The 27,839-nt window shown below is 37.3% G+C and overlaps 1 protein-coding gene across 7 annotated transcripts in view; it reads left to right on the top strand.

Moving 5' to 3' along the window:
* sox5 (SRY-box transcription factor 5) overlaps window positions 1-27,839 on the top strand; it is a 330,663-nt gene that overhangs the window by 251,170 nt on the left and 51,654 nt on the right. For 6 of the 7 annotated variants that reach the window (XM_015352122.2, XM_015352121.2, XM_015352125.2 and 3 more), the window contains 3 exons: window positions 7,898-7,984; window positions 12,962-13,134; window positions 14,342-14,410. In XM_015352122.2, the coding sequence (XP_015207608.1) occupies window positions 7,898-7,984; window positions 12,962-13,134; window positions 14,342-14,410 (329 nt within the window). The remainder of the gene's footprint in view (window positions 1-7,897; window positions 7,985-12,961; window positions 13,135-14,341; window positions 14,411-27,839) is intronic. The other variant, XM_015352119.2, reaches the window with a different exon arrangement.

The following is a 27,839-nucleotide window of genomic DNA, read 5'->3' as shown; positions in this document are numbered from 1 at the left end:
CCTAACTACTCATTCCTATCAGTTCTGAAATGGAGGAGTGGTAGCATCATTGATGGAAAATATGCTGTTGAGACAAATTACAGGGATAGGTATATAACAAAAAGTCTAATCAGGTATTAGGAAGTGTGCAGTATTGAACGTTTATATGCAATGGAATAAATAGCACCAACAAATAACCCTTACCCAGTTTATCAGTTTAAAAACTGCAATAAATGATAGTGTAATACATGTGCAGGACCTGCATTTTTAATGTTGTGGCTGGCGATCATAATAACAATAAAAAGCTTTTTTCTGTACATATCATTTGATTATATTAAATGGGTTCATGATGTTATATCTCAAAGTGCTTAACATTAAACCAGTCAATGAAAGAGAGAGGTATACACAAATTAATACAGAAAATGAAACTGAATTAAAAAGGCTAGATTATAAAAGTAGTTTTAAGTAAGGATTCGGTAGGGCTGACTGACTTGCAAGGTCTGATAAGATCATTTCACAACCTTGGAGCAGCAGTATTTCAAGCCTCGATTTGGTAACTGACAGAAAGCCAGAGTCCAAACAGTGCAAATGATGTGTAGATGTATAGGGAGTTAACAGTTCACTGATGTATTCAGGATATAGTAAGGAGCTGAACCTTTCAAATCCATAAACTTGAGTAGCAGTGTTTCGATTTTTGTTCTTAATCTCACAGAGAGGCAATTGAAAGAAGCCAAAACAGGTAAGCTTTATACTCGCACGTTTTACGTTAAGATCCAAGCAGCTGCTTCTGAATGCACTGCAACTTGTTCAGAACACGTTTGGAAACATGCCAGAAGGTGCTGTGTTACAATGCTGGAAAAGCACGTATTAGCTTTTCAGATTTCAACACCATAGATATGAGCAATGTTACAAAGATTATAAAAAGACACCTTCAGAACATTATGAGCATGTAATTCAAATACAAGGCTTGGATTAAAGATGGCACCAAGATTCTCAACCTTAATATTTGTACTGATTCCAGGACCATTGACAGTGAAACAAGTACCAAAAGGATGACACATTTGTGGAGCTGATAAGGAGAGCCAATCAGCATAACAGAGGTTTAAAGGAGGCTCCACAGCTTCAACGTTGTGTCTCTTTTCTTTTCCTTTCAGCATGGAATAAACCTTTTCCCGTTCCTTTGTAACAAAGGTCTTGTTAGATTATGGATGTACAAGGTGTTGTTGCATTTTTTACCATCATCTAAACAGTGTGAGACGACAAAGTGTTTGATCAGTTTTCATGCAAACAAAGATTTTTGTGTCATAAACATAGAAATGAAAGCCATTTTCAAACCTACAAAGAATCTGATCCAGTGTTACAACATAGGTACTAAAAAGCATTGGTCCAAGAATAGAGCCTTGATGGACACCGAAAGAGACCAATTTTGTGTAGGAGGAATGATACCCAATTTGAGCAAACTGTTTTATATGAGTTAAATAAACTTTAAATATCAACAAAGCAGTTCCAGTAACACAGAGAGCCCCATCTAATCTATCCAGACAAAAGGTATGATCAACAGTATTAAATCAGCACTTGTTCAGCAAGACAAGAATGGATAAAAAATCTGAGTCAGCAGTCATCAGCCGATCATTAGTAATCCTAACAAGAGCAGTTTCTGTACTATTCATTGATCTCAACCTAGACTGAAATGGCTCCTACAGCTTATTTGCAGATAAATGAGTTTGTAACTGAACATGTTTGCCTGCTGGGGAGCTACAGTGATTCCAAACTGTTGGGAGCGTGGTGTATAAATAATGTTATTAAACCTCTTGTTGATGTATTTTCTCTCCCACTGATTTAATCAAGAGTATTTGTTTGCATGAATTTAATTGATTTTCTCCTTTTCTTTCTGCTCCTCATGCCTACACAGGCCATTCAAGTTGCTGGCCAGGTGAATTCGTCTTTCTTCGTCTCCAAGACAAAAGCCTTCAGCCAGCACTTTTTTCTGTCCTCAATTACTCAATTTAGGAAAAGCATGATCAGCAGATATTAACTAATGTGCCTGAGCATTCATCAGATCCATCAGATCAGCATGATGGGCACCTTCATGAAGTCAACATACTGCCCCACAGTGGGCAAATTCATTCTAGCACAAGACTGTGCTTTTTTCCAGGCACAATATTTATCTTACACCATAGAGAATTTAGTTCACAAGGTAGCCTTACATGTTCCATGGATTAGGCCATTTGTTGTTCTGGTATCCCATGTGTCTATTCACAAAAGGGCTTTCTGAATAATGGCCTTGTTTTCCCAATCAGTGCCTTTCTGATCTATTAAATTCCTTGTAACACTAGTCCACAATTCCCAATTCTTAGGTGATCCTGGAGTTTGCCCTTGTCACTCATCAGGCATCTTTGGTCTTGAAGTAAAAAAAAGAGAGAGAAAAGGAAGAAAGGAAAAGCCTGTGTCACTACAAAAGCTTTTTTATTGAAACCCTAGTCACCCGAGTCCTTGCTGAGTTCAAAACCAAATTATTGCACTGTCTAATGTTGAACCCTTGCTATAGTCTTTTTTTTAAACAATGCAACTGTTTACACAGATGTGCGTAATTTAGTTAATGCTTAATTATTTCTGGTTAAACCAGTGATAGGTAAAATGACTTTGAGCTTTGAAGTTTTTTTTCCAAGTCAAGAGGACAGTATTTAGGTTTAACAACTTTGCTGCTGTAGGAAGATACTTTTTTTTCCGTTTTGTGAAGCTGTGTGTACATACTGTATGTGAGTATTTTTCAACAAGCACAAATTCTAAAAGAGAACATCTTGGTTGCAACGCTTTTTTTTGCCGAGTGTTTCACTATGTACGATGAAGCACCGATAAGATATTTTCTGTCAATGATAGCGATCACAAAACGGTTACATTGTTAATATCAAGAAAATACAGCCCAATACAGACTTTAGTGCACATACTATACATTCGAAGCTTCAAAGTTGTTTTTGCTCTTTGTGCTGACTAGAACAAATAGTGATATCAACAGCCTGAGAGTTATCCTTTAACTACTGAGGAATTCTGACAGTATACTGTAGTTTGCTCTGTAAAAATATATTGATATATTAATACATATTATTATTGGCATAAATGTTAAGGCTGTATCCAAAATGATACCAAAATATTTTTATTTATATTTATATTACTTTATCTTACCTATAATAAAAAAATGTAATGACCATTACTAAAGGAGAATTTGGAGGTCAGCAGAATACAATGTTCATAGAAAGACAAGTTTGTTGTGTCTGTAGATTAATTGGGTCTAGGTGGGTATAAAGTGGTTGTTGGCATAGATCTGGATAAGAGAGTTCCCTGATGCCTCAACAGTACTGTTATTACAGAAGGAGAAAAGAACAGAACCCAGGGCAGAATCTAGTTGGACTGCCTTAGTAACTGGCAGGAGCTCTGAATCAAATCTGACATATTTCACTCATATTGTGCAAATAGGTAGCATTGCTGTCTCTCAGCGCTGGGGTCCTGGGTTCAATTCCTTGGGTGATATTAGCATGGCGCTTGTGTGTTCTCCTTGTGTTTGCGTGGGTATCCTCTGGGTGCTCCGATTCCTCCTACCGTTCAAAGACAAGCTTGGTAGGTTCATTGAATTCTGGGGAAACTGGCCCTGGTGTGAGTGAGTGTGTGCGTGTCTGTGTCTGTGTCTGCCCTGCGATGGACTGCTGTCCTGTCCAGGGTGTATCCCACCTTGTGCCCATTGATTGCCAGGCTAGGCTCTGGCATCCCCCGCGACCCTATATTGGAGGAAGCAGTTAGAAAACGGATGGATGGATCTGATAAGTGATTCTGTAACCATGTTAAGGAATTTGTAGTCAAGACCAGTGCTACAGAACACTTCCAAAAGTATATTTGTGAATACACTCAATAATGCTCTATTGTGTCACGCTTTATGTGGGACAGAACTGGTTCTGGTACACAGTGAATACTCTACAACAGCAATAGTAATCCATCTGACTACGTCTTAACACACATCTGAAACAAATGTTTTGTTCTTTTGCTAAAAAAAACTAATTCTCTATACTTCGGCAGTTTGTGTACTGCTATTGCAAAAAATTGAATAGTTGTTCCTGAACAGTGTTGAATTCTTGAGCTCAGTAAGATCCGCATCATAGAAATATCTCAACTCAACTGTTTCTTTTTTCAGTAAAATGTGATTCATTTTTTGAAAGCTCAATTTTTTCTTTACACGAGACAACTGTTCCTTCCCATGTGGTAATTCTTAGCACTGCGCAGCAAACTAGGGTGTTGGACTGCTATGTTGCCTTTTTCATCTTTCTTTGGCCTGTCAATCTGTCTTCAGTTTCCATCCAACTAAGACTATTGAAACTGGTGTAATACCATTACTGTCTCTTCTAGTGTAACTGCAGCTAGTTTAAAGTCTATAATCTCTGTTATTGCTGCCACGAAGAATGTAACTTTCAAAGGTAGACATTAATAAAAATATTTAATGTAGCACGAGGAATTATTTTGAATTATTACAGTTGTAATTTTAATGTTTCCCAGAGCCCCTTTTACACAAATAAAGAGCATACATAGATTGTACCAGCCAAAAGCCCCCCAGCTCCACTGCTCAGGTACATGTTGCCTTGGCATTTGAAATGCCCCTGTCTTATCTGCTCACATTCCTGGTTACAACATCTTCAGCCACCTTTATCCACAGTATAAATTATCCAGTTTGAAATGGACAGCATTCATTAACGTTGCACTTTGCAGGCCTCCCCCCCCAAATAAAAAAAACTGCTTCCATTTTTATTAATAGTTAAAATGCCCCGGCTGTCACTGGGGACAATGGCAGCAATGTTAATAAATAAAAATAATAACTATTACTCTGGGCTGCAGAGAGACCCCAGGAGAAAAGCAGGGCATAGCCATTTGTTGTTCCCTCTCACTTGTCAAAGCTCTTTGGCTTAAAAGCCTTTGCCATTGTTTGACAAGGGGGGGATATTGAGAGGAGGAGGGGTGGCTAATAGCACCTGTTGGGATGATAGCAAGACAGCTGTCAAGAGAAAAAAAAACAGGAGCACTGCTAACTATTGGTCAAATAATGTGGACTCTAATACAGCTGCAAGAAATTCATGTTTTTTTTAACTTGAAAGGGTTAGGCCATCTTCTGTCCCAGTAATAGAATATTCTACAGCAGCCTCCCATACTCCACCCCCTGTAAGACTGCTGACAGGAGAAGATTGTACAAGGCCAGAACTTACACAGGGATTCCTTTAAGACTGAAGATTGGAGGGGAGTGTCCATATAGCGAATACTTCACTCCTTGGCGGAAGTTGTGGTTTCTGGCAAGAGGGATGACTTTTTTTTCTTTTATTATTATTGTATCCTCACTGACATGAGCAGCAGCAACAGCGGCAATCGTTTATCTGTCTCTGAGGCGACAATTTAGGAGAGAGAAAAAGAAGCGTAGTTGTTAAAACCTGCTCTTTCTCGGGAGGAGTTTTGGTCTTCGATCCAAAGGGGACTAACCTTGCTTTAAAACAGCTTTCTTGTAAGTTGCTAAGTTATGTGTGTGTATGTGCATGTTTTTAAGAATGTCCTTAAACACCTTTTCCCTAACTCACTACTGCACCTCCCCGCAATCCTACTGCTAATGATAGCCCAAAAGAATAGGATCTGTCTTAATTTGCTGGACAACGGAACCTGTGTTTAGAAACAAAGTCAAGAAATTGCTGTATTTGTACCATTTACCTTTTTTACATTTACAGCGCACACAATAATTTGATGGTGAACCCGAGAATGTTATTTAAACATTATGTAACAACATGTATATGCATGTATATTTATTATTTGTCTTTTATGTTAGAAGCTTTATTTCTGAATATTAATGATGAATTAGTATTAGAATTTTAATTCATGACACTCCTAAGTAATGCAAGGCGATAGCACTGTCAATAAATGATAGCTCGGCGCAGTTTTGATTCTTGCTGATGACTGAATAATGTGCCATGTATATGGTTGTGTGCATCTTTTTCAAGAGCAGCTTTTTCATGCTTTCATCTGTGTGCATCTAAAGACCAGACTAAAAATTCCAGATCTCTTTCTCTCTGTTCTATGAAAGAAAATGTTGTCTGGCTACAGGGAAAAGCTTTGTCACAGGCATTGAAGACAATGGTTTTAAAAGTAGAATGGCCTGCCTCTAGTGCCTGGAGGCTTGATAGCCCATTGTTAAATTGCTATAGATTTTCAAGAACCGCCTTCTCGCTTTGCAGAGATTTCTTCGCTGTCTTTTAGAAGACTGTGGCCCTCCACCAATGGCATGTCCAGTTCCACATTTTATTTTTTTCTTTGACAGTTTTCCTTTTTGTTCAAGATTTTGCTGGAGACTTTATCAAAAGCATCAGAGCATACACTTGCTATTTTGAGAGTACAAAAGGGCTCCTGTCTTGGAAATCCCAAGAGTAAAACTTACAAAAAATTGCTAAAAGTGCCAGAAAAAAATATGAATTCTGCTTTGTCTTTGGCAGCACTGTTCTGCATTTGCTGTTACTTTTAAATCTTAATTGTGTTTATTTTGAATTGCTTACTCTTTCAATGTTCTCTTGTAATATGAAAAGAAAGATTGAAAAAAAACAAGTATGAATAAGGAAAAAATGTTTTGTTTTCTGAATAATACATTCATTTTGACTACTGTTAAGGCAGGCTATAAAACAAGAATTGTTAAAACAATGATTTTGTTTTATTTTGACAAAAAGCTAAATGTATAGGTCTGTACACTATACTCACTATGTATTAGGGAGACAAACCAATAAATTATGCTGCATTATATAAAGTGAAAGGCAACTGTCATTAAAAAGATACTGTAACAGTGAAGGGGAATATGCAAATTCCGGAGAATAAAAATATGCAAATAACTGAAATTGTGGCAGGGAACGAATCCAGATGATACTGTTAGAAGGCTACATTATTGATTTTTTTAGTGAATAATTAAGCAAATGGATAAATTTTAAACACAAATTCCTCATTTTGAGAGACTAGCAGATTGGTGCATTAAGAAACTGTGTAGGTGAACACTGAATTTTGTATGACATATGTTATATTAAAAATAGATGTCCTTTGAAGGCTTAAACAGGGGGTATATAAGTGATTAAAATAGATCATCACCAGCTTTAACATTTCTAAAATCCTTATAATATTTGTAAAAGTCTCCTTGCTATTATTAAGAAATCGAATTGACGTATTGCGATCAGTAAAGACTATTGATTATTTACAAGAATATTTGCCTGGTAATACCTGGTACAATAGCTACAAGGCATTGCCAACACTAACCTGAAACTTTTACATAAAGTCTGCATGTGTTTTTTATTATGTATATTGGTGTATAAAGACTTGTTGAAACTGATAAAGAGTTTTCTCAGACATTTTGTGCAGGTGATAAGAAGAAAGTATTTTTCCTGACAGTACTTGGTACTTGGGGATACTAATGTCTGTCACCACTGGAGAATTTTTAAAGCCTTGATACTTTAATGAAATTCGCCCCATAAAAGAGAAAATTGATTCTTTGCATTGCAATATCAGCACAGCCTTTTTTCTCTTTAATTTTCTTTTAGCTCTGTTGATAAGTTGTCCTTGGCAGGTTAGCAATTAGAAAAAAAGCAAGACCTTGCATCTATTAGAAAAACAAAGCGCGGCTTCATAATGTATCCATTGTCATCCTGCATTAACAAGAGCTTTGTTTCATGGAAGAAGGGGCTAATGATTTTCTAACAGCAGGTGATAAAACATGCTTCTCTTTTTTCTCTTATCTGGTTGTTGATGAAGCCATTAGCAAGAGGAACTTGGGGGGGGAAATAGTGTTTATTACAGCAAATGGACTTTAAATGAGCTTTATTGTGATGTAGTCCATTTTAATTTTTCTTTATTTCTTGTTCCTTAGAAACACCCAGCATTGAGAAGCTTCTATCAAAAGACTGGAAGGACAAGCTCCTTGCAATGGGATCAGGGAACTTTGGCGAAATTAAAGGTAATTTATATTTCACTTACAAACCTGTCCCACTGTTAATATCTGTGGGGGTTCCCTACTTTGTGCAGGCTGCTGTATGGGAGAGAATAAAAAAAATAAAAATAAAAAGAAAACTGTGTGTAGCTGAGCGGAACAATAGAAAAATCGCATAATAACACAACAAATGCTGAATTAAAATAAATTGTGTATGTTACAATAACATTAAGAGAAAATATAACAGTAAATTAAAATATAATAGTAACACTTGAGGCCTATTTGATTCTACAGCAAAGTCTTAAGGCTACAGTGAAAGTTCATATTAATGGAGATCTGGTCCCAATAAACTGAAAAGCTTTCATCAATGAAGCATTTCCTTTTTTTGTCCATTTGTACGATTTACTAATTGATTAAAAAACTGCACACAGTATTCCTACTGTGATGACATTTTATTTGCAGACGTGTCCTGCTCAGTTTAGAAAAAAAATACCAGCTGGAGAAAAAAAAACGAATGGAAAGTCAGAGAGAAAGAAAAATCTTTCAAATAAATATTTTTTAGACAGCCATGTATTATTTTGAAATGATCCAAAAATATGCTGTATTCATACCAACAACGTGGAGCTGCATCCAAATCATGTAGGCAGTTTGTGAGTGAAGCACTTGACATGAGAATGAAATCTGTTGATTTTTTTTCCTGCAAAAAAGATTGAACTGGAGATTTTTTACATAACTCTACAGATGATGATGAGGATGACGATGATGATTGTAATGAACAGTACTATTGTTCAAGGGAGATGTAGCTTTGCCAAAGGACATAGTTTAGGAAAAAAATATCTCTCGCTTGTACAGTTGTTTGGCAGTTACAAACAAAAGCAAACAGCCACACTTAATACCTTACAATGAGAGGCTGGTACTGTATCACATGTTAAACTACATTTCCAGCATAGGTGTGCTGTGTACCTCTTGGAGTGAAGGCTTGAGAGTTATGGTATGGCTTAGAGTTCATCTGGTATAGTCACAGAGCAATCAGTCTGACAAATCTGAAATAATGAAATAAATAAGACCCACAATGAAAGCAAAATGCCCACAGCTATCTTATAGCACTGTTGCTATAAGGAGTTATCTTTTAAGAACAGACATTAATTAGTTTCTTGGGGTTTTTGACAAGTATTACATTGTTACAGATTGGTTAATTACTATGGAATGGAAGCAGCACTTAGTTATATAACCTGCCTAAGGATATTTGTTAGTCTGAGGAAACCAGTTATTGATCGGCTAGTCAAGTGCAAAATGGTTATGAACATTCTGTGACATGATTGATGAAGAAGGTCTTAAAATTACAGTTTTTCGAGGCATTAATGCAATATTTATAAAAGTTCTGGGGAAATTTATATTTATATTCTGTTTTTTTATTGTTCTATAAAAAAGATTGAGAATAATTTTGGGGGGTCTCTCAAGAAGTTAAAGTACTCACCTGTTCAGTCCACTCCTCTGGCAAGACGTTAGTTTCAGAGAAAACGTTGCCTACTTTTTGTGTTTCAACAGATCTGTCTTTATTTAATCTCTTGTTAATGTTACAGTTGACAGAGTAATGTCTCTCTTGGTTGCCTCTGTGACAACACGCTGATAGTTAAAGTGGCAACACTCTTAAACTGATATTCCTCAGTGTCTGATAAACTACTTTGTAAAGGTGGTAAGGCTGAAATAACTTAGATACTATTTGGACCTCGCTGAAAGTGCTTCATTTGAAACATTGTCATACACTATTTTTTATTTAACAAATTCTACTTGCAGTAAATTGACCACTTTAAGAAAACATTTTGCACACAATTTTGATATTTTAAGTTTGAGAGTCATAGTTGTCTATAACATTAATTGAAACAGGAAACATATATTTCTCCATATATGCTTGGAAATTAAATTACCATTTACTTAACGAGCTTCTAGTTTGGAACTGTTTGGTGTTGTGGAGATCAAAACCCTAGAACTAAATCTGATCTTGAATTTCTAAGCAGCATTATCCGGTTCATTGTGTTATCACTGTTATGTCTTTAAAATGTTTCTCTTTCGGGGTTTGTATGAAGGTTGTAAGTTATGTGAAATAAAAAAAACAAGGTATCAATGGACCTGGAAGTGATTTTGTGTTTTAGCCCACATTAAATAACAATCATATCATTGTGCAGTATTGTAATGTGCAAGTATGCCTATCAGAGGTTAATAAAAGTTGAAATATGTGCTAGAAAAACAAACACTGAACACTTGAACACTGAAACTTTATGGTCTAATGAGGAACTTTTGAACCGCAAAGTTTGATGGCAAAGTAGATTGCGTGGAGGCATTCGGTTTTAACTTCAGATCATAATTGGGGACCATTCATTTCAGCACGCTCCAAATGACAGAAAACTGAGTCAGCGGCAACCAAGACATATTGTGTTAGATTTATGAAATTGATTGAATTTCCTTATGCTGGATGTTGACAATCATTTAAGCCACGGCTGCTTTTACAGGAAAGAGAAGGGGATTTAGCATCAACTGCAGCAGAAGAGTTTTGCACTAACGTTGTGTGTCCTCACTAATTCCTTCGGGAGTTAAAAAAGGACTTTCTGAATCGAAAATGTGCAGCCGAGCGAAATTATTTTAAAAACATTTATCCTTTCCTTTTCCGGCACCTGCAGAATGGGAAGCTGCCATATGATTTAATTGATTTTTTTTTCTCCCAGAGCTGGTTACCCGTAATTGTAGATACTGTAGATGAAATTAGGTGGGGAGCAGAAGAATGCATGTAGGATGAGCTGTACACATTCCACATGCAGGTAAAGTTGCTTTGGTTCTCCATGATAAGAGGCACAGTATGTGCCCAGATCACATTAGAGCAAGTGAAAGTACTGGGAAACAGAGCAAGGGAAGCAGGGGGTGTTTAACAGACAATAAATCACAAAGTCCCTGTGATCTTGTAGTGCCATGGAGAGCACTCCTTTTCTCTTCAGGTTAAGCATGAAAGCAGATTCCCTGCGAGTTAACTCCAAAGACAATCCACATTCCTCCCAGCCTGGCTGGGGGACTGCCACTGAAAGAAAGATTTCTTTTATCCCTCCTCCACCACCCCACCCCCCCCCACACACACACATCACCCCCCTCTTTTCCACTGCTTGACATTTTTAACATAAGGTCCTTTCTTGTTTCAGTCATCATCAAATGCACACACATCTGAAAGGTTCGTCAGTAAGCTGTTAAAACAGCCGCTAGTTTATTTTTCCTGCAGTCTGCCATGACAGTTGCATTTATTGTCCATTGTTGGTGGTGGGGTTGTGGGGAGGGAGAGACCTCTGGGGACAAATGGATTTCACTGGCACCTTCCTGTGGGGTCACTAGGGCTGTGCAGCCTGCTTGACTCTTTTTTAATGCCTAGGAATGTAGCTTTGCTGAAGGTACTGGCTTTTAAGCTCTCTGTGAAACAATGGGTGTTTGTATTACTGCAGTCGAAAGATGGAATAAAAAGGAGAAGGTGTACATTTCAAGATGGCCAATAAATTTAACACAGACACGGCATATATTTCTGTATGTTATCTGAGAATAACAGTGTTAACAGGCTTTTTTTTTATAGAAATATCTGCACATGTTAAGGGTAATCACACTTTAATATATCTTTTTTTTCTTTTGGTAAATGTAAATTATATTGAGGATAACGTTGGATCTGCCAGTAGTTTAAGAAAGTTCAAAGGTGAACATGTGTTATTTGCTGTTGTGGGTTATAGGTCAGTTCATGCTAAACATATGCTCAAGGGCACACTAAAAGGTAAGCATATAACTGGAAGAGCATCTTAGTTAAGATTTTGTCAGAACCACCCAGTGAGATAGTCTTCCTGAGCAATTCTACAAATTTGAGGCAACAGTAGGATAAGATTTAGGAAGCCAAATGTATATAATTAGAGGAAACCAAAAGATTATACAGAAACAGTAACGATATGAGCGGTACAAAACTGTTTTCACTTATCAAACATAGGATCCTACACTGTGATTTTGTAAGTGTGGTTATTGAAAACTTGTAGTTGCTTTTTGTAATATAGTACTTTGTTTTCTGTGAAACAATAATTTGCTATTCATATAACATTTCTCATCATTTGCAAAGGATTGGCAGTGCTAATGAGCTTTCACACCTTTAGAAAAAGGGTTTCACTTTTAGATATACAGTATAAGCCCAACAAACAAGCAAACATTGGAACAGCACATTACACCATTCTTAACAGCAGAGATATAAAAAATCTTTCAAAATGAAAGTTCTAGGGATCTAAAGGAGCTGCTTTAGAATCTTTGTTTTCTAAAGGAACAGTGCTGTTGTTTGTGTACTAGCATTTCTGTGTGCTTTTTGTCTTTGGTTGGGCTTTGATTTTTCTAGTGTCTGGGATAAGCTATTTTGAAGATGAGTGAAAGTGAAAAAGAGCATCAGAAGCAGAGATGCACTTATAGGCATTACGAAATACGATTATGTGATTAAAAACAATTAACAACAAGTTATTTAGGTTCTGTCATTAATTACATTCCTTTCTCTTTCTTTTATAGGTGAATAATACCAAAGCATGTAGTAGTTGGTAGCTGTAACAATGGCTTATTGGTGTGATAACTTGTTATTTGCATTTCTTTCTGCCATTGAAATTGTTAATATAACCAGATGAGCCCATCTCAACAGCAGCAGCACAGCCAGAAGAGAAGTTGAGCCCCAACTTTATTCAACTTCGCACTGCTGATTAACACCTAGTTCTGACCTGTACGTGTTGGAACATTTCAAAGAAACAGCTACCTTGTAATTGTGGCACAGCTTAATTCGGTTGTATTTATGCTTATCAGTAGCTTTCATCCTTAATTTTATTTCCAGGATTACCTTCTGTAAGGTCATACCTCACAGCACAGGTGGGAGGGAGAGAAGGGTTAATCCAGCCCCCCCTGGTTATTACCATCCACCCGCAGAGCAGTTTGCCTCCTCAAACGTGCGCTTCCTTGCAGGGACACCAGAAAGCCTAGCGGAGAAGGAGAGGCAGCTCATGGGCATGATTAACCAACTGACCAGCCTGAGGGAGCAGCTGCTGGCAGCCCACGATGAGCAGAAGAAGCTCGCTGCGTCACAGATCGAGAAGCAACGCCAGCAAATGGAGCTGGCGAAGCAGCAACAGGATCAAGTGAGTCTAGAAAAAAAAGAGAGAGAGAGAATTTCAGCTTCAGACTGTTGCTAGAGAACTGCCACTATCACAGTCCCTGGACTGTAAAGGTGCACACTTGTGATGTCGAATACCTCGGTTGCCAAATTTTCCAGAGTGCAAGGGAGCAGGGGAGGAGTGAGTGCATAGGGATTCGCCAGTTGTACTGTTAAAAGGCCTAATAACACCTATAGGAAACTGGCATTGCAGTTATTTAAGGTGTGCAGCACCTGAAAATGGAAAAGATCTGCCACTACAAGTACAGAAAAAGACTCAGTTCCATCAAATAATTCTTAAGCTATGGTTGAATGTTTTTTTTTTCATTTATAAAATATGCTGCTCAAATGGCATGCCTCAGGTAATATTTCTGAAAAAAAAAACTCATGCTGTAATAGTTTGGGTCTGGTATCTGTGTCTCCTTTAGCGACCTTAATCCTTAAACTCAATCTTTTGTAAGGATGTTTGCATAGGATTAGTAAAAAAAAATCATTTTTAACATAAGATACAGAGCAGGGGATCTATAAAGATGCAAACATTTCTAACACATCATTGCAGGAAATGCATCATTGCATTCTTTGAAATAAGCAGGTTTTTATTTTTTTATACATAAATGCCTTTTCCTGAGTTTGTAAGCTCCTTCATTAAAAATCCGTGCTCGTGCTTCTTTAAAAATAGTAGGGGTTCTAACTTTAAAATTATATTTTGGTCAACTTGATGTTTGCTTTGAAAGCTGTACAATGTACAATTTGTTTCTTCCAAACTGAATTCCTTTATCCACACAAATGAATTGCCTTGTATATTGCAGCAAATTGTTTGTTGTTTCAACTATCAGATCTGATTAGGGAAGATATAAATAACATCTTGTGTTGATGACTCAGCAGGTAACATATTTGACTCTGAAAGAGAAGGTTATAGGTCTCATTCCTGGCTACAACCTAAACCTGAGCATAATCCCATCTGGTAATATATAACAAAGTGAGTGAAGACATAAGTCTGTGGGTGGCATCCTTGCAAGTACTTAGGGATCTAGAACTTGATTCACTATTAAATTATATACAAGTGTCTGTCCTTTAAAACAACAGATAGTGTCTATGTATTTCAACTAGCACATTGTGGGCATGGTGTCTTGTTAATGAAACCTAAACTGGGGAAATCCTGTTTTCTCTTTCCTTGTATTTGTGTCCCACAGATTGCAAGACAACAGCAGCAGCTCCTGCAGCAGCAGCACAAAATCAACCTCCTTCAGCAACAGATCCAGGTCAGAGAGGATTGTTTGCATTAAATGAACAGTAAGGTCGTACGGATGAGACAAGGGCATTTGGCGCACCTAGCCTTTTGGACTTTTAGTAGCCAAGAGATCTGAAACTCTCATTTAGCTGCTTCCTGAAAGAAACCAGGGTATTAGCTTTGACAGCATAGCTGTTTGTGTAAAGAAGTGTCTCTTGTTTTCTGTTTTGATGCACTTTCCCACTGGAGCTCATACTTTGTATTACAGATTCTGTTAATATTTAGTTACATTTTCATGCATGTTTCCTGTCAGATCAAATTTGAAAGTACTGGGGATGAGCTGATATTCAACAAAGATGTTTTCATTTTGTTCTCTAGAGCCCGATAACAATGTCACAAGCATAACATGGCTATAGTAAGCCACACAGAACATTGTAGGCACAGATGTTAGAATAATGGCTTTAGGGTGGATGAAACCTATTTGGCTAATAGAGTCAGTGAAACTTAGTTGCCTTGAAAAGTACTTCTATTATTCTGGGTAGTGTATGTGCCAGACATTGGCCAAAGCCCCAGATATTGCAGGAAACTCTAATCACTAAGACTATTCAGTTGACTTAGATAGTTTCAGTATACTGGATTGCTGCCACCTTTTTTGTCTGTTTGATAGAAGCCTTTCTCCTCTAAATGTATTCTAATTGAGCTGAGAACAGAATTTCTCAGAGAGGGGCTCTGCGACTTGATGTTTTTGTGTGTGTGTGCTTGTGTATACAGTACAGTACATGTGTATGTGAATATGAGATAGAAAAGCTCACCGAGGAAAATAAAAACTAAAATAAAAGTCCTAATTGAAATTACAGATCAATACCCTGTAGGCCGAAGAACATTTTTATAAGACAAAAAAGGAAAACAAAAAATAATCACATGTCAGGAGCAGCTGTTTTTGTAAACTTGTAAATACCGCCCTTCTTGATTCACTCCAGCATGGTCCACTGAGACAAAGCACCCTTTTCCCATGACTTTCCAACCTTTTCCCAAACAACTGAGTTTGCCAGTGACGAGGCAGAACAATTGTTTCTCACAGTGGGTTCACAGCTGATGTCTCTTTCGTTTGTTGAGCTGAAAAGACCAGCAGAATTATTCAGAAAAGCCAAATAAATAAATAAGACAATCCACTGGCGTTACAGGAAGATTGAACTTGGTTCTACAGAGAAAAAATAATTCCTCCAAACATTTATTTGAACATTTCTAGCTTAAACTTTTCGGATGAGGTTGGAAAACACTGTCTTATACTTTTAGTTTATGCCTCTGTCCCCATGGCCGTCACTGGATATCAGGATGTAGGATTGCTAGCCCTCTAATAAACTAGGCAGGAACCTCACTACTGCTTTCAAGGGATGCAGATAATGTTTATAAACTATAATCACATATTTACCCCAAAGAACTGGCACTTTCTCGCCCATTATTTAAAAGAATTATCCACGGTGAAAAAAATGCAGTGACCTACATGCTGGCTAGTGGAATAATTGCCTTTTACCACAGCATAGTTGCATTCTTTCAGGCAGTTTAAACCAATGTATTCAAGAATTTTGTGCAGGTGTTCGTTTGGGGTTTAATTAAACATTAATTAAGAAAATTAAGCTTAGAAAATTGCTTCAGCAAGGCTTGTGGCCTGTTTCTCATGTTTTCAAAAAACTGCTGCTGGGTGGCTTTTCTATTTGAGAATTGGATAATTGGTTAAAAAAATAACATTTGCCAAAAAACATCAGTAAAATCAAAACCTTATGAACATAAAAAAGCAACTTGTTCTGTTTGGCATTACAACCAGTTCTAACAGCTGCTAGAAGTAACTTTTTGTTTCACAAGTGCTTTTTTTTTCTCCTCTACTTCCGAGTTCCTTCCTAACACATGGGCAAAGCAAACTGTTCTACTTCCCTTTGATACGCTGAAGAAAATATTGGAAATTCCAGCTTGAGAGTTAGAAATGCAAATCACTCTGGTTTTTCTTTCTTCTTTATCACTGGCAGAAAAATCAGTCATTCGGTAGTCCAGATGTGTCTGTGCTGAGTCATTTTCTCAGAATTGCTAATAACTCCAGGGCATTATTCTGTCATAACAGAAACAGACGGGTTATGCGAGCCAAAAATATGTTTACAAAAATTATTTGAACATCTACAAAGAGACTGCTGAAATTGTCTTTTAAGGAAAGAATTTAGTGAGAAACTGCAGTTCACATCGGCCATTAAACTGGATTCGTTGTATGAAATAGCACGAGTGTTTTAGTGATCAGGGAAAAGGAATTCACTGCAAATTTCTGACCAGTTTCCGGCATCACAGTTTCATAAACAAAAAGGATCTAAAAGAACCTGTAAACCTGTAAAGATTTACAGAGCTGAGATCATGTACTTTATGTGGGTGAAAATAACACCAGTTATGTATAAGTATCCAAGAACAGGTGAGAAAAATAAAAGGTGGTGATCTGGCCCTGAGAGATCTAGTATAAAATTAGAAAAGGCTACTGCAGGCTGTATACGTGTAGAAAACACTTTCACTTTTATTACTATAACCACAATTAAACCATGAAGTCATATTTTAATCAACATTATATGCAGCATCTCCTAGTGGCTTGAAGTCAAGAGGAAAAAGTGAAACCGCATATTCACGAATGAACAAATCTGTGCTCTGTAATGTCTCGTTTTTGTGTGGCCTGTTTCATGTGCTTAAATTGCTGAAGTGAAAACTTCAGTTATTTTACTGGTGGATATTTCAGTGAAACTATTCTGTGTCATTCTTTGTTCTATTAAACATACAGCAGGATTGTCTATAGTCTATGTAGTCAATGTCTGAAATCCAAGATTAAACAGATGTATGTGAAATGATTAATATTAAGTGCCCATTGTAATGGGGCTCACTGCATATAATGACCATATTAAGGAGACATCACTCCCCTTAGTCCCCAAAAGCACTTGTGCCACAAAGCTGTCCTGTTGGCATAACAGGTTTCAAGCTCGTATGGGTTGGCTGTTAGGCCTGCGTGTCTAGAGGTTAGTCTGAAACAGTGGTTTGACTCTAGGTTTTGATTGCACATGTTGCAGTGGTGACTTGGCTCAGATTAAGCAGATTAATGCGTATCAGTGAATGAGGTTGCCCTGGTGTTTGTGGGGGGGGGATAGGGTATATAATGAGCTCGCTTTGTTGATGTTGTTCCCATGGGGTCTTGGCAATGTTCAAATTCCCTGAGTCAGTGGGGACGGTCTTCTGGCTTGAGGGGTTTTTACATCACTTGGAGCCATTTAACTGAGGTGTTTTTAAAGTGTGGCTGAGATTTACATTCCAAGGTCTGACTCCATATGCTACTACAAATAACTGCAGTATTTGCTAGGGTTTTTTTTTTTGTTGCAAATATGTACTGTAAGCATTTTGTTTTTAACTTAACATACCGTGGTTCATCTGCTCAAATCAAAACTATTAACTCACGCATTTAACAGCAATTTGCTTTCTGTAGGCTTGTATATAAATGGTCACAGCTGCTGAAGCAGATTTTGAGTGTATTGGCTAATGAAATAGCTTTATCTGTCTTCATTATTTGTTTTATAGCTGTACTTTCCAACTTCGTATGAGGTAGGATAGTAAAAAGCAAGACTTCCCAATTAATAAATCAGACAGTAGTATTGCTACTTCTTAGAATGCCTTATTCATTCAAAAAGTCAGGATCTCTGGCTTGTTTTACCATAAGCTTTTAAGAACTACACTGGTTGCAATTGTAGGTCGTGTGCTGCGTGGCATTAATGATTTGGTAGTTTTTTCAAATAGGTGTTATTGGAGTAATTAATGGAGAAAAAAACATCTATTTATCAATTAAATTCAGCATCTATCTTGTTCGTTAACCTTCCTCTTGGGAAAGGGTCTTTGCTATTTGCTTATTTTTTCTACTGAGTGCCTTTCAGCTGGAAATTTGCAAGTGAGCTCTTTTACTCTGTGAGCTATCAACTGTACTTTGAACATTTACTGGTGCTGAGGTCTGCTCCTTTCACCTACTGTACTCACTGGGAAATGTCAAAAGGGCATTTATTGAAATGCTCCTCAATGACAAGTTAACACTGACCTTACATTTATGATAATTAAACCTGTTCATAAGAACATGTCCCTCAGGATTACTTGTTCACCATAGCCATGTATTATATTAAGATTTTTTGCCTTTTTGATGTCTTCATAAAAGAGAACAACTGCAGAGCTCTTTTGCATTCAGGAAAAAAGAACTACATCATCTACAATTAATCCATTATGCATTTCCATAGCTAATGAGCTATTATTTACAAAGCTACTAAATTCCTTTGTCAAATAATCATTCTGAAGATGAGTCTCCCTTATTCCTATGATGCACTGTCCCCATTGGGGAGAATGCGGCTCCTTTCCCCAATATCATTTTTGTACAGGACACCCTGTAATAAGGGGTAGGCATTGCTTGTTTCATATTCTAGATATGAAATTGCTTTCATTTTAGTTAGATGTAGGTAAACCTTTTAATAGACCATGAACAATAACTTTTGTCAGCCAGAAAGTAAGCATTGTACACACTTTTTAAAGCCACGCATTTTTATTTTCATTTTATGAACACCAATAAAACTTGAGGGATAACTTCATTTTCAGTGTCACCCGTAAGACATGTATTACTGCTTTTTTACAGCTTAATTAATGCTGATAAATACATGGCAAATGCATGTCGTATTTGTGAAATATGTTGGAAATGTATTATTGTAACTGGAAATCATTTCCAATTATGAGAGACAAAAGATAGCTAATATCTGGTTAGGCTTTACAAAGGGGTTGTCCTTCATTTATCCAGTGGTAATATATAATTTACAAAGAACTTCTCATTGCTTACAATTGTCTCCTAAAATACCATTTTTATCTTATATACAGTAGTGTTACCATTAAAAGATATTCATAGATATATTGTATTGTGGATGGGTGCAATATGTGTAATGAAAGATACACTTTTCAGGGTTGTGGTGTTTTAGAATTAACACACTATGAATTATGTGAATATGAATATTACTTAGTTATGTACGTACCTGTGAAGGTTTTACAGCACTAAAAGCAAATCCATCTACACCGACATTCAATTTCATATGCATATACTGTATAACGTCAAAGCCAATAATGTCAGAACAGCTGTCTGTGGTTCCTAACTTGACTTTATATTTATAATGTGTCATCTTCTCTTTGAACAAGTAATAGGTTTATTCCACGCTGAAAAAAAGAAGAAAGAGAACACAACGTTTCCGCCGTGGAGCCTTCTTCAGGTGTCACAAAGAAACGTTGTGTTCTCTTTCTTCTTTTTTTCAGCATGGAATAAACCTATTACTTGTTCCTTTGCAGTCTACGCATGCTGACACAGCTACCCACCTGAACTACTATCTTCTCTTTGATGCTTCTGCTTTCTAACATTCCAGCTAGATAAACGTATCTTGCAGGAGTTAAGTTTTAAACAGCGCTGGATACTTTTTTTAACAGAAAAAAAAAACGTCTCTTTTGGTTTTTCGGAAATCGGGATCCATTGCATTGTGCCTGTTTGTTCCTGCAGCCATCCTGTCATATCAGTTAATTGATCAGGAATAAAACTGTTTTTCTTTTAATAAAAGGAGTGAAAGACATGACAAGAGCTGGATGGGTAAGGGGTTCATTTGATTCATAAAGCAAAAACATTTAAGCCAATAATATTAGCATAATATTAACCCAAACAAAACAAATATTTAAATTGGTCAGGCCAGTCTGATACATTATCTCAATTAAAGTGGGAGCTTGATGGTGTGTAGGGTTATATGGTCCTAGGGGAAACTAACATGTGTAGACCTGTGTAGTAACTTCATTTGGAGGCTTCATGATTACAAATTAATTTTCCAGTAGACGCTACAACTTTTCAGGATTGCACACCAGACACATACAGCAGATTAGTTTTTATAATTCTATATCATTTTTTGTCTCATTCCATATATGGTTCTCGAGTCCTGTGTGGCCTGGGTAATCTCTGTAACGTTTCTCTCCCAAGCTAAATAAGGTGTTTAAATGTAAATTTGATACATTAGTAAGGAAGTGCTATTTATTCATGTCATAATCTGTTATGTTACTGTTTAATTGCAATGTGTTTACAGTACAGCCCATGTCTGGTGATTTGTAATATCTGTACCAAATATTTTAAAATAAAAATAGTTTTAAAAGGTATAGACATCAAGCGACCAGATTGTACCAGCATGTGGTAGAATTCCTTAAAAAGCTACAATAGCTGTGGAATTCTTACTGCATCCATCTAACTTCTTACTGCTGTATCTAATACAGAGTCATGCCAAGACCTATCCTAGCAAGCAACAGGCACAAGATGGAGTACAGCCTGGATGGAATGCCAGCCCATTTCAGGGCACACACACACTGTGGGAGAAAGAGCTCGAGAACCCAGAAAAAACCCACACGAATACAAGAAGAACATATAAATTCCACACAAATAGCACCCCACCTCCTGATGTGACAACTCAATCCATCTTAGTCAAATGTGTTACTCTTGGTTTAACTTCTTGATATACCTTTTTTCTTGCCGAAGGATGAAAGAACCAACAGCTCTCTTACATAATGGCCTCTTGCTTAACAACACAGGGAAGCCTTCGCTCAGGCCTACCCTATGTTTCCATTTAATGGAAGCTATTTGAGGAAGGACAGCTAGCACAGGCTATAGCAGATGGGCACAAAGCTATGCCCACCTACAGTGTAGCTACTGACGCACAAGCAGCGCTGCCACCTAATTGATGGCTAATATAAAGGAGTCAGCATGTTGCTAACTCGCCACTTGATTTGATTATGAGCTAATCAGTGAAAGGTGCCTTTGCCGCACGAAAAAGCTGTTTACGTAAAAGATTGGAAAATGCTAAAAAAAAGAAGAAAGAAAAGGTTATATCACCCAAGCTTTTGTTCTGCCTTCAGATGTTTTTATGGACTACCTATAGGCCTTAACATGATTAAGTAGGGGAAATTGGAGCCTGTTGTGTGAATAAAAGGGAAAATGTCTTTGTTCCCTGAGACAAAACCAAACTACCATGCTTCTGTACTTCAGTGAGTATGACCAAATATGCTTATTTAAACATTTTTTTTTCTTTGTGAGCTCTGAAGTTAATGTTTAATATACACAAGACTCGCTCTTTGGCCTCAGAAGTTGCGTGTCTTCAGTGTGAATTTCGCTTTGCCCACTTTTTTGTTTGCTTATGCATTCATTCTATGTCAGAAATGTTGTTGGGCGTGCAGTTTCTGGCTAGCAAAAGCAACTTAAAAGCGGTCTAATCCCACTGTCACTTTAGACCTAGATATAACATTTTGCCAATGTGGAAATGAGAGTTCAGAAAAGAACAATTTTAAATAGTACAACATCTTTTATTTATGGAGTGTTTTCAGCTGCCTGTATATTTTTCATATAACTATGCTTATAACTTTAAGATCTTCCTTCAGGAAAACACACAGTTTCACTATTCTACCATTTTCTAAGCAATTACATTTTATTTTCTGAATCAAAATATTTCTTGCAGACTACTCTGGTTGACATTTCACCTGTTTTTGCAAACGATAAAAGAGAGTGTTGGAAAGTGGGTTTCACACAACGCAGCCCAGCTCCCACTGCAGTCTTTCCAATCATAATGAAACAAACTTCATTGAATAATACCATGCAGTGCTTCTTAGTGAAGATTAATTACCATCAGGTCAGAAGGACAGAATGGCTGTGGGGTTTAAAGAATGCTTACTGTAAGGTATAGAAGGTTTACAGTCCATTGGTTCCAGCAAGAAAGATAACATTGATCTTCAATGTTTTTTTGGAAATGTGCAGATTAAAACATTGTCTAATTATCAAATTGAAATGAGGGGGCCTTCTAAGTTCAGCTGGCAAACACAAGCTGAAATGTAACTCCAGGAATGAAGATTAGACTAATGATGGCTAGCTCAGTGCACGTGTAAATCTGTATAATCTCTTATATATGTTAAAACCAGAAACGAAAAAACATATGTAGTGTCTTTTAAGTTTAGTACCTTTAGGAAAGGTAATTTGTTTGTTATGTATTGTGCTTTTGCTACTTGAAAATGAAAAAAAAAAATTGTATACAGATGTTAAATCTTTTGAGCTTCTCATTTAATGTCCCTGCTGTCAGAGCTCAGTACGGTACAGTGTTAACCTGACTCATTGTGGGCTTTCAGAGGTCCATGTGGATACTTTCACTGGTATAACACCTGCCACAGCACATGGTGGGAACCTTTGACCTTGCACTGTTAATGTATTATTAGTTAGAAACAGGATCGTCTGTAAGGATGAGCCTAAAAAATCATCAGGATAATTAACGTAACATCAGTATGCCTGATGACTTCCCAGCCTGGTTTTGAGGATTGAATTTCCATCACACATTTAGCAATGACAGTGGTGTTGACAATGAAAAACAACTGACATTTTTCTCAAGGGCAAATATGATACTGTACATGCCAATAGTGTGAAACAATAACTTAAAAATATTAAAAAGGAAGCAGGGCTACTCCAGGAACAATATGATTTCAAACCATCATAGAGGCATTGTTGTTGGCTATTTAATTTGACGCAGAATGAAAACATGCACATCAGATCTTTGTCTAATGAAAGTGATCGAATGAAAGAGAAGATTTTTTCCATCACTACAATGTTTTGCTTTTTCTCAAACGCTGTCAGTTCATTTTCGTGAAGTCAATGAGTTTACAGTTAGCGAAGTGATTTTACTGTGCTTAATTTTTAACAGAGATTTAATGAAGTGAAAGAAGTTTAATGAATAGCGGGGGGTTTCACATAATACATTTGTGAGTTCTCTTTTGTTCACAAAACCTCCAAGGGGTAAATTAAAAAATTCCCACCAAAACCAGTGTGTCGCCCGAACTGGAGATCGGTTAGCCTGCTATTCCAAGGCCAAGTGCTTTATCTGACTGTTTTGTGCCGTCCATTGTGGTATCTAGGTTGTCAGCCACACAACAATAGGAGCCATTCTGTTAAAGTTAATGGAATATTTCTGACTTGAGAATTATGTTTGTTAAGGAGTGCTCTGTGTGCGTACTACCTCAAAATTAATTATTAGTTATATCACTGTATTGTCCCCCCTTCAACAATAGGTCACGGAGGCTCTGCATTAATTGCTTGAACATATGGTTATTAACAGATTTTAGCTCTGAGACCCATACTTTACAATGTTATTTTCCACGCAGTCAGATGTTAGCCATATTGTCCATGCTGGCAGCTATTGTTTCACTCATTTACTTCACAGAGCTAATTACTCCCTAATAATAACTTTACCTTGGAGTTTTTCACTTGCGTGTGCCAGCAAACCTGTTCACACTACATATGTTAATTATCAGCACATCTTCATTATGTTAAAAAAGCTTTAAGTTCAAGCTGTGCAGCCTGGCTTTCAGTGCAGAGCCAGTTGGCTGCCAAGTTTTTACTTTTTTATTTTTTAAAACATTTTTTTGCCTAATGAAAGTCATTAAAAAAGTTTAATTCCGCTTGTTTTTGCTTCAATTCAAGTTTACTTTTTCTTGTTTCTAAGGAACGGATTTTAAGACACATGAAAACTGTCTTTACACACAGGTTTGTGCGTGAGATGAATAGATTATTTTTGCTGTGTTTTCTTTAAGTTAGATCTGAAACCAAAGTATTTGAGTTCAGCTGCTTTGTTCTTAGTACAAAAATATACGTCACTCTCTGTATTACAATTCTCTTTTGATTAACATCTAGTTTTTATCAAAATATGCTATTACAATATTTTATTTAGATACTTTATTGGTCTCACCTTTAAGAAAAACGATTGATATTTTGTAATATCACCTCCATTAAAGGTAGAACCGAGTGTCGTAGTCATTTGGCAATGACAACAGAGTCCCCGAGTCTCTCGTTTGATTTGCATCCAAACTGGAAGTGTTTGAAAGTGGCTTCAGTCTCGTTGTTAATGAGGAAGTCTGTGAAACAAGTTCTGCAGATCTCAGCGCAGGTCCGACTTGCCAGGTGTCTGCATCACAGAGACATACGTAATTAATGTGAACTCAGACGAGCTCAAATGTTCTAAGATTTTGCTTTATTGAATAGTTACTGTTCAAAAAACAGTAACACTTTGGATTGAGGTTCGAAAGTTTATTTTTTAAAATTCATAATAATCTGTAACATAAAATTCTTAATAGATCAGAAATGATTTATTACATATTAACAGTGGATTATCCTCTTGTATTGTATAATAATTTATTATCGTATAGGTCATTGCTAATAGCCTGTTTGTTAAGAATATATAAACTGTGGTTTACATTCCCTAAAGTATTCCCCCAAAATCTAATCTGTCCAGAAAACATTTGGTACTACTGTCTTAAAGCCCCAAATCCTCAGTTCTGTTGAGAAATTTGAGTTTTGCTTTGAAGAGCATTTTTTTCTCAATTGGTTTTAAAGGCATCACAGACTCCTTTATAAAAATCCCCTTTGCTGATTTATAAGAAGTCATTGTCAATGGATATGAAGAGCACATTAGTGTCATACTAATAAGTCCATACCTTTCCTGGGGTTCCTTTTAATCTCACTGTTGAGCAATCCATACCACGTCTTAGACCATGATGTCATGGCATTCTCTCCTTAACTGGTTAATCCTGAGGGGACCTGCGAGTCAAGACTTTTGCACACAAGGTGGTACAAGAAGGCAGGCTCAGCGTAATTGTAACCAGGGGGGGAAAAAATCCTTCCACAGAAAATAGTTTGAGTGTGTGGAATCCGGGTGTCCAGCTGTTCTTAGTGGGATTAGTGGGGTTTAATGGAGAGCACAGATGGACCCAATGCTATTGTCCAGAGTATTCAGGGGCAAAGGCTAAATGTGAAGGATGATCAGTGATGGGATGATTGAAGGGAGGGAGGGGGGGTGGAAAAAAAATCCCTCCGTTTCCGGAAAAAGCTTCTGGACTAGTGCCGTCCAATGGAAGGGCAGGGGAAATGTCTCCTAAAGCTTCCTTTCGTGGGTAATAGGCATTGTCGGCAATGGCACAGGTCATGTGCGGTGAGCAGCTGTTCCAGGGTTCTCACTAAACTATTAAAGGCTTAGCTGGCCCATTATATTTTAGTTTAGGCGGCTTGGCTGGATGTGGACGGCTGCAATTGTATAAACCCCCTTTGTATTACATCTAAATTAGAGACTCGGGATAAGCCAGCTGGGCAAGTTTGAATTATGTGCTGTGAGGATAGAACTCTTTTTTTTTAACAAACTGCTTAAGTGTCACCTTGCAAATAGGTCCCGGGGACTCGATGCACTCCACCCCTAATTGGTGGCTTTTTCTTATTATATTACTATACCTTTGCTGAATCTGAACGCCTCGACTAAAGACCATTCCATGTTGGCGCCGACTCAAAGAGTACCCCGCAATGGAGGTGGGTATTTCCCCACCCTGCAAACACACAGATAGTGAACGGGGACAGTGTTATGGTCTGGTGCCCCTAATTTTCATCAAATACCCATTTGCAGTGTGTAGGACTTAGCTGCAATCCCTGATAGTGGGTAATTATGCACCAGAAGGTTGTGTCTTGAAGAATGACTCAGGCAGTAATTGTATAGCTTAAATGTTGTTCTGCGTGTTATGTTTCTTGAATTAAAAATTGAATTTTTGAAAAAGGATAGAATTTTTTAGAGTATTGATTTTCAAGCAACAAAACATCCAGGTTGTGACTAAAAGTAGTATCTTGAGCTTGTTTTCAGCCATTCCTGAGCAGCATACTTGTTTATTGTACAAAGAATGTGCACACAGTGAGGTTACAACAAACATGTCAACCAATAAATAGATACAGCTACCTACAGTACAGCATATGTCCAATTAAGCCTGAAAGCAAGACGAAAAAATGACTTGTCTCTGATAAGTCACCGCAGGGTGCCTTTTTAAGCGAAACAATAAAACAGGCATACCTTGTGATCGCTTTGTAGGGAACGTGGTATTTATGGTTAACCAAAATTGTTTAGTAATTATTCTGCGGTTGAAAACAAAATGTTGAATCAAACTATTCCCTGTGCAGTGATTGTGTGATTACAGTGTTTAGGTTACTGGGCACAGGAGCAGACAGTAAGTTTTACAGAGGAGTAATTACCATAGATGACAAACATGTCTTAAGAAATGCATTGCCAGTAGATAAAAGCGATACTGTTTAAAAGTAAATACCTGAAAAAAATAGTTTTGTAATAAGTCTCCTGGATCTGTTATATTTATCAAAACATTTTTTATGAACATAGTGGCTTACAGTACGGATTCATACCTTTTTATTCTTTTTAAAGTGAATTCAATTTAATATACTGTACTATGTTTTAATTTATACCCTTAAAGGTACTAGAATTATATCCCAATGCTTCATTTCCGTTCTCTGTCATAGTTACTCATATAAGAGCAATTTAAGTGTTCGGAAACTTTACAGACCAATGGAGTAGGTACACAAATCAGGATAAAACTGACCTATCTTACCATATAGGTAATCGGCAATCCAAATCAAAGTAGTGCAAACATTATTTTACACATAAGTAACTTCTTTGTCAAACTTTTCAGGATACATATCAGCAGTTGTGCTGCGAAAGTATCAAATGCTGAAGAAAGAAAAGACTTGGTTTGCTGGAGTCAGTGTCAGAGGACATTTATTCGCTCTGTCACTAGACATAACCACATTGTGAGCAGTTGTAGTCCTTTCACTTGATGTCTTTCCTGACAAATATACTTGTTCAGCCATTACTGCGCTTCTCAGCACAGATGCAGTGCTCCTTTCTGACTCCTTCCCCTTCTCATGCAAGCTAGAGGGCACACGCCTGCATTGCTTTTGCTTTAACTGTTTAAGATTCCGATGTGGCGAAGTGCGACAAGACTGTGTTGTCGCAAATAAAAAGGAAGGAAGCGACATAGAAAAAACAGAGACAGCCCGTCATTTTGTGTGACAGCGCATTTTCCTTTTGGGTCTGTTAGCAAATTCTTCAGTGAGATGTTTCAGTAGCGTGCCACACTCCCTGGTGAGGAGGCAGCTGGGATCAAGCGTGGACTTGCGATATGCAGTAATCTCCTTCATTATTGACAGGTTAGGGTTTTTGTGCTTTGTTAGCCCTCAAGGCAGTCTTAGCACTTGCAACGCAGACGGGAATGCTGAATTCATCCTAGAAATTTACAGTCATTTTCAATAACATCACTTCTGGACTTTTTTTTGGCAGAGAAGTCCTCTGTGGAACCATCTGTCTTTTGGTTCTCTGTGCCTGTTTTTGAATCTCCTATCATGCCAAAGTCACTTTTTTTTAAATCTTGGAAACCTTCAGAAGTTGCATGGCTTCCTGCCGACTTGAACACTCTATAAAAATACCACACAGCTGTTCCTGAGAATTTGGAGGATTCCACGTGATTCTGTCTTTGTCTCATTAATATAGAGG

The sequence above is a fragment of the Lepisosteus oculatus genome, chromosome 7, assembly GCF_040954835.1.
Source record: "Lepisosteus oculatus isolate fLepOcu1 chromosome 7, fLepOcu1.hap2, whole genome shotgun sequence".
In the NCBI taxonomy this organism is placed as follows: domain Eukaryota; kingdom Metazoa; phylum Chordata; class Actinopteri; order Semionotiformes; family Lepisosteidae; genus Lepisosteus; species Lepisosteus oculatus.
This window is presented reverse-complemented; position numbering and strand designations above follow the sequence as displayed.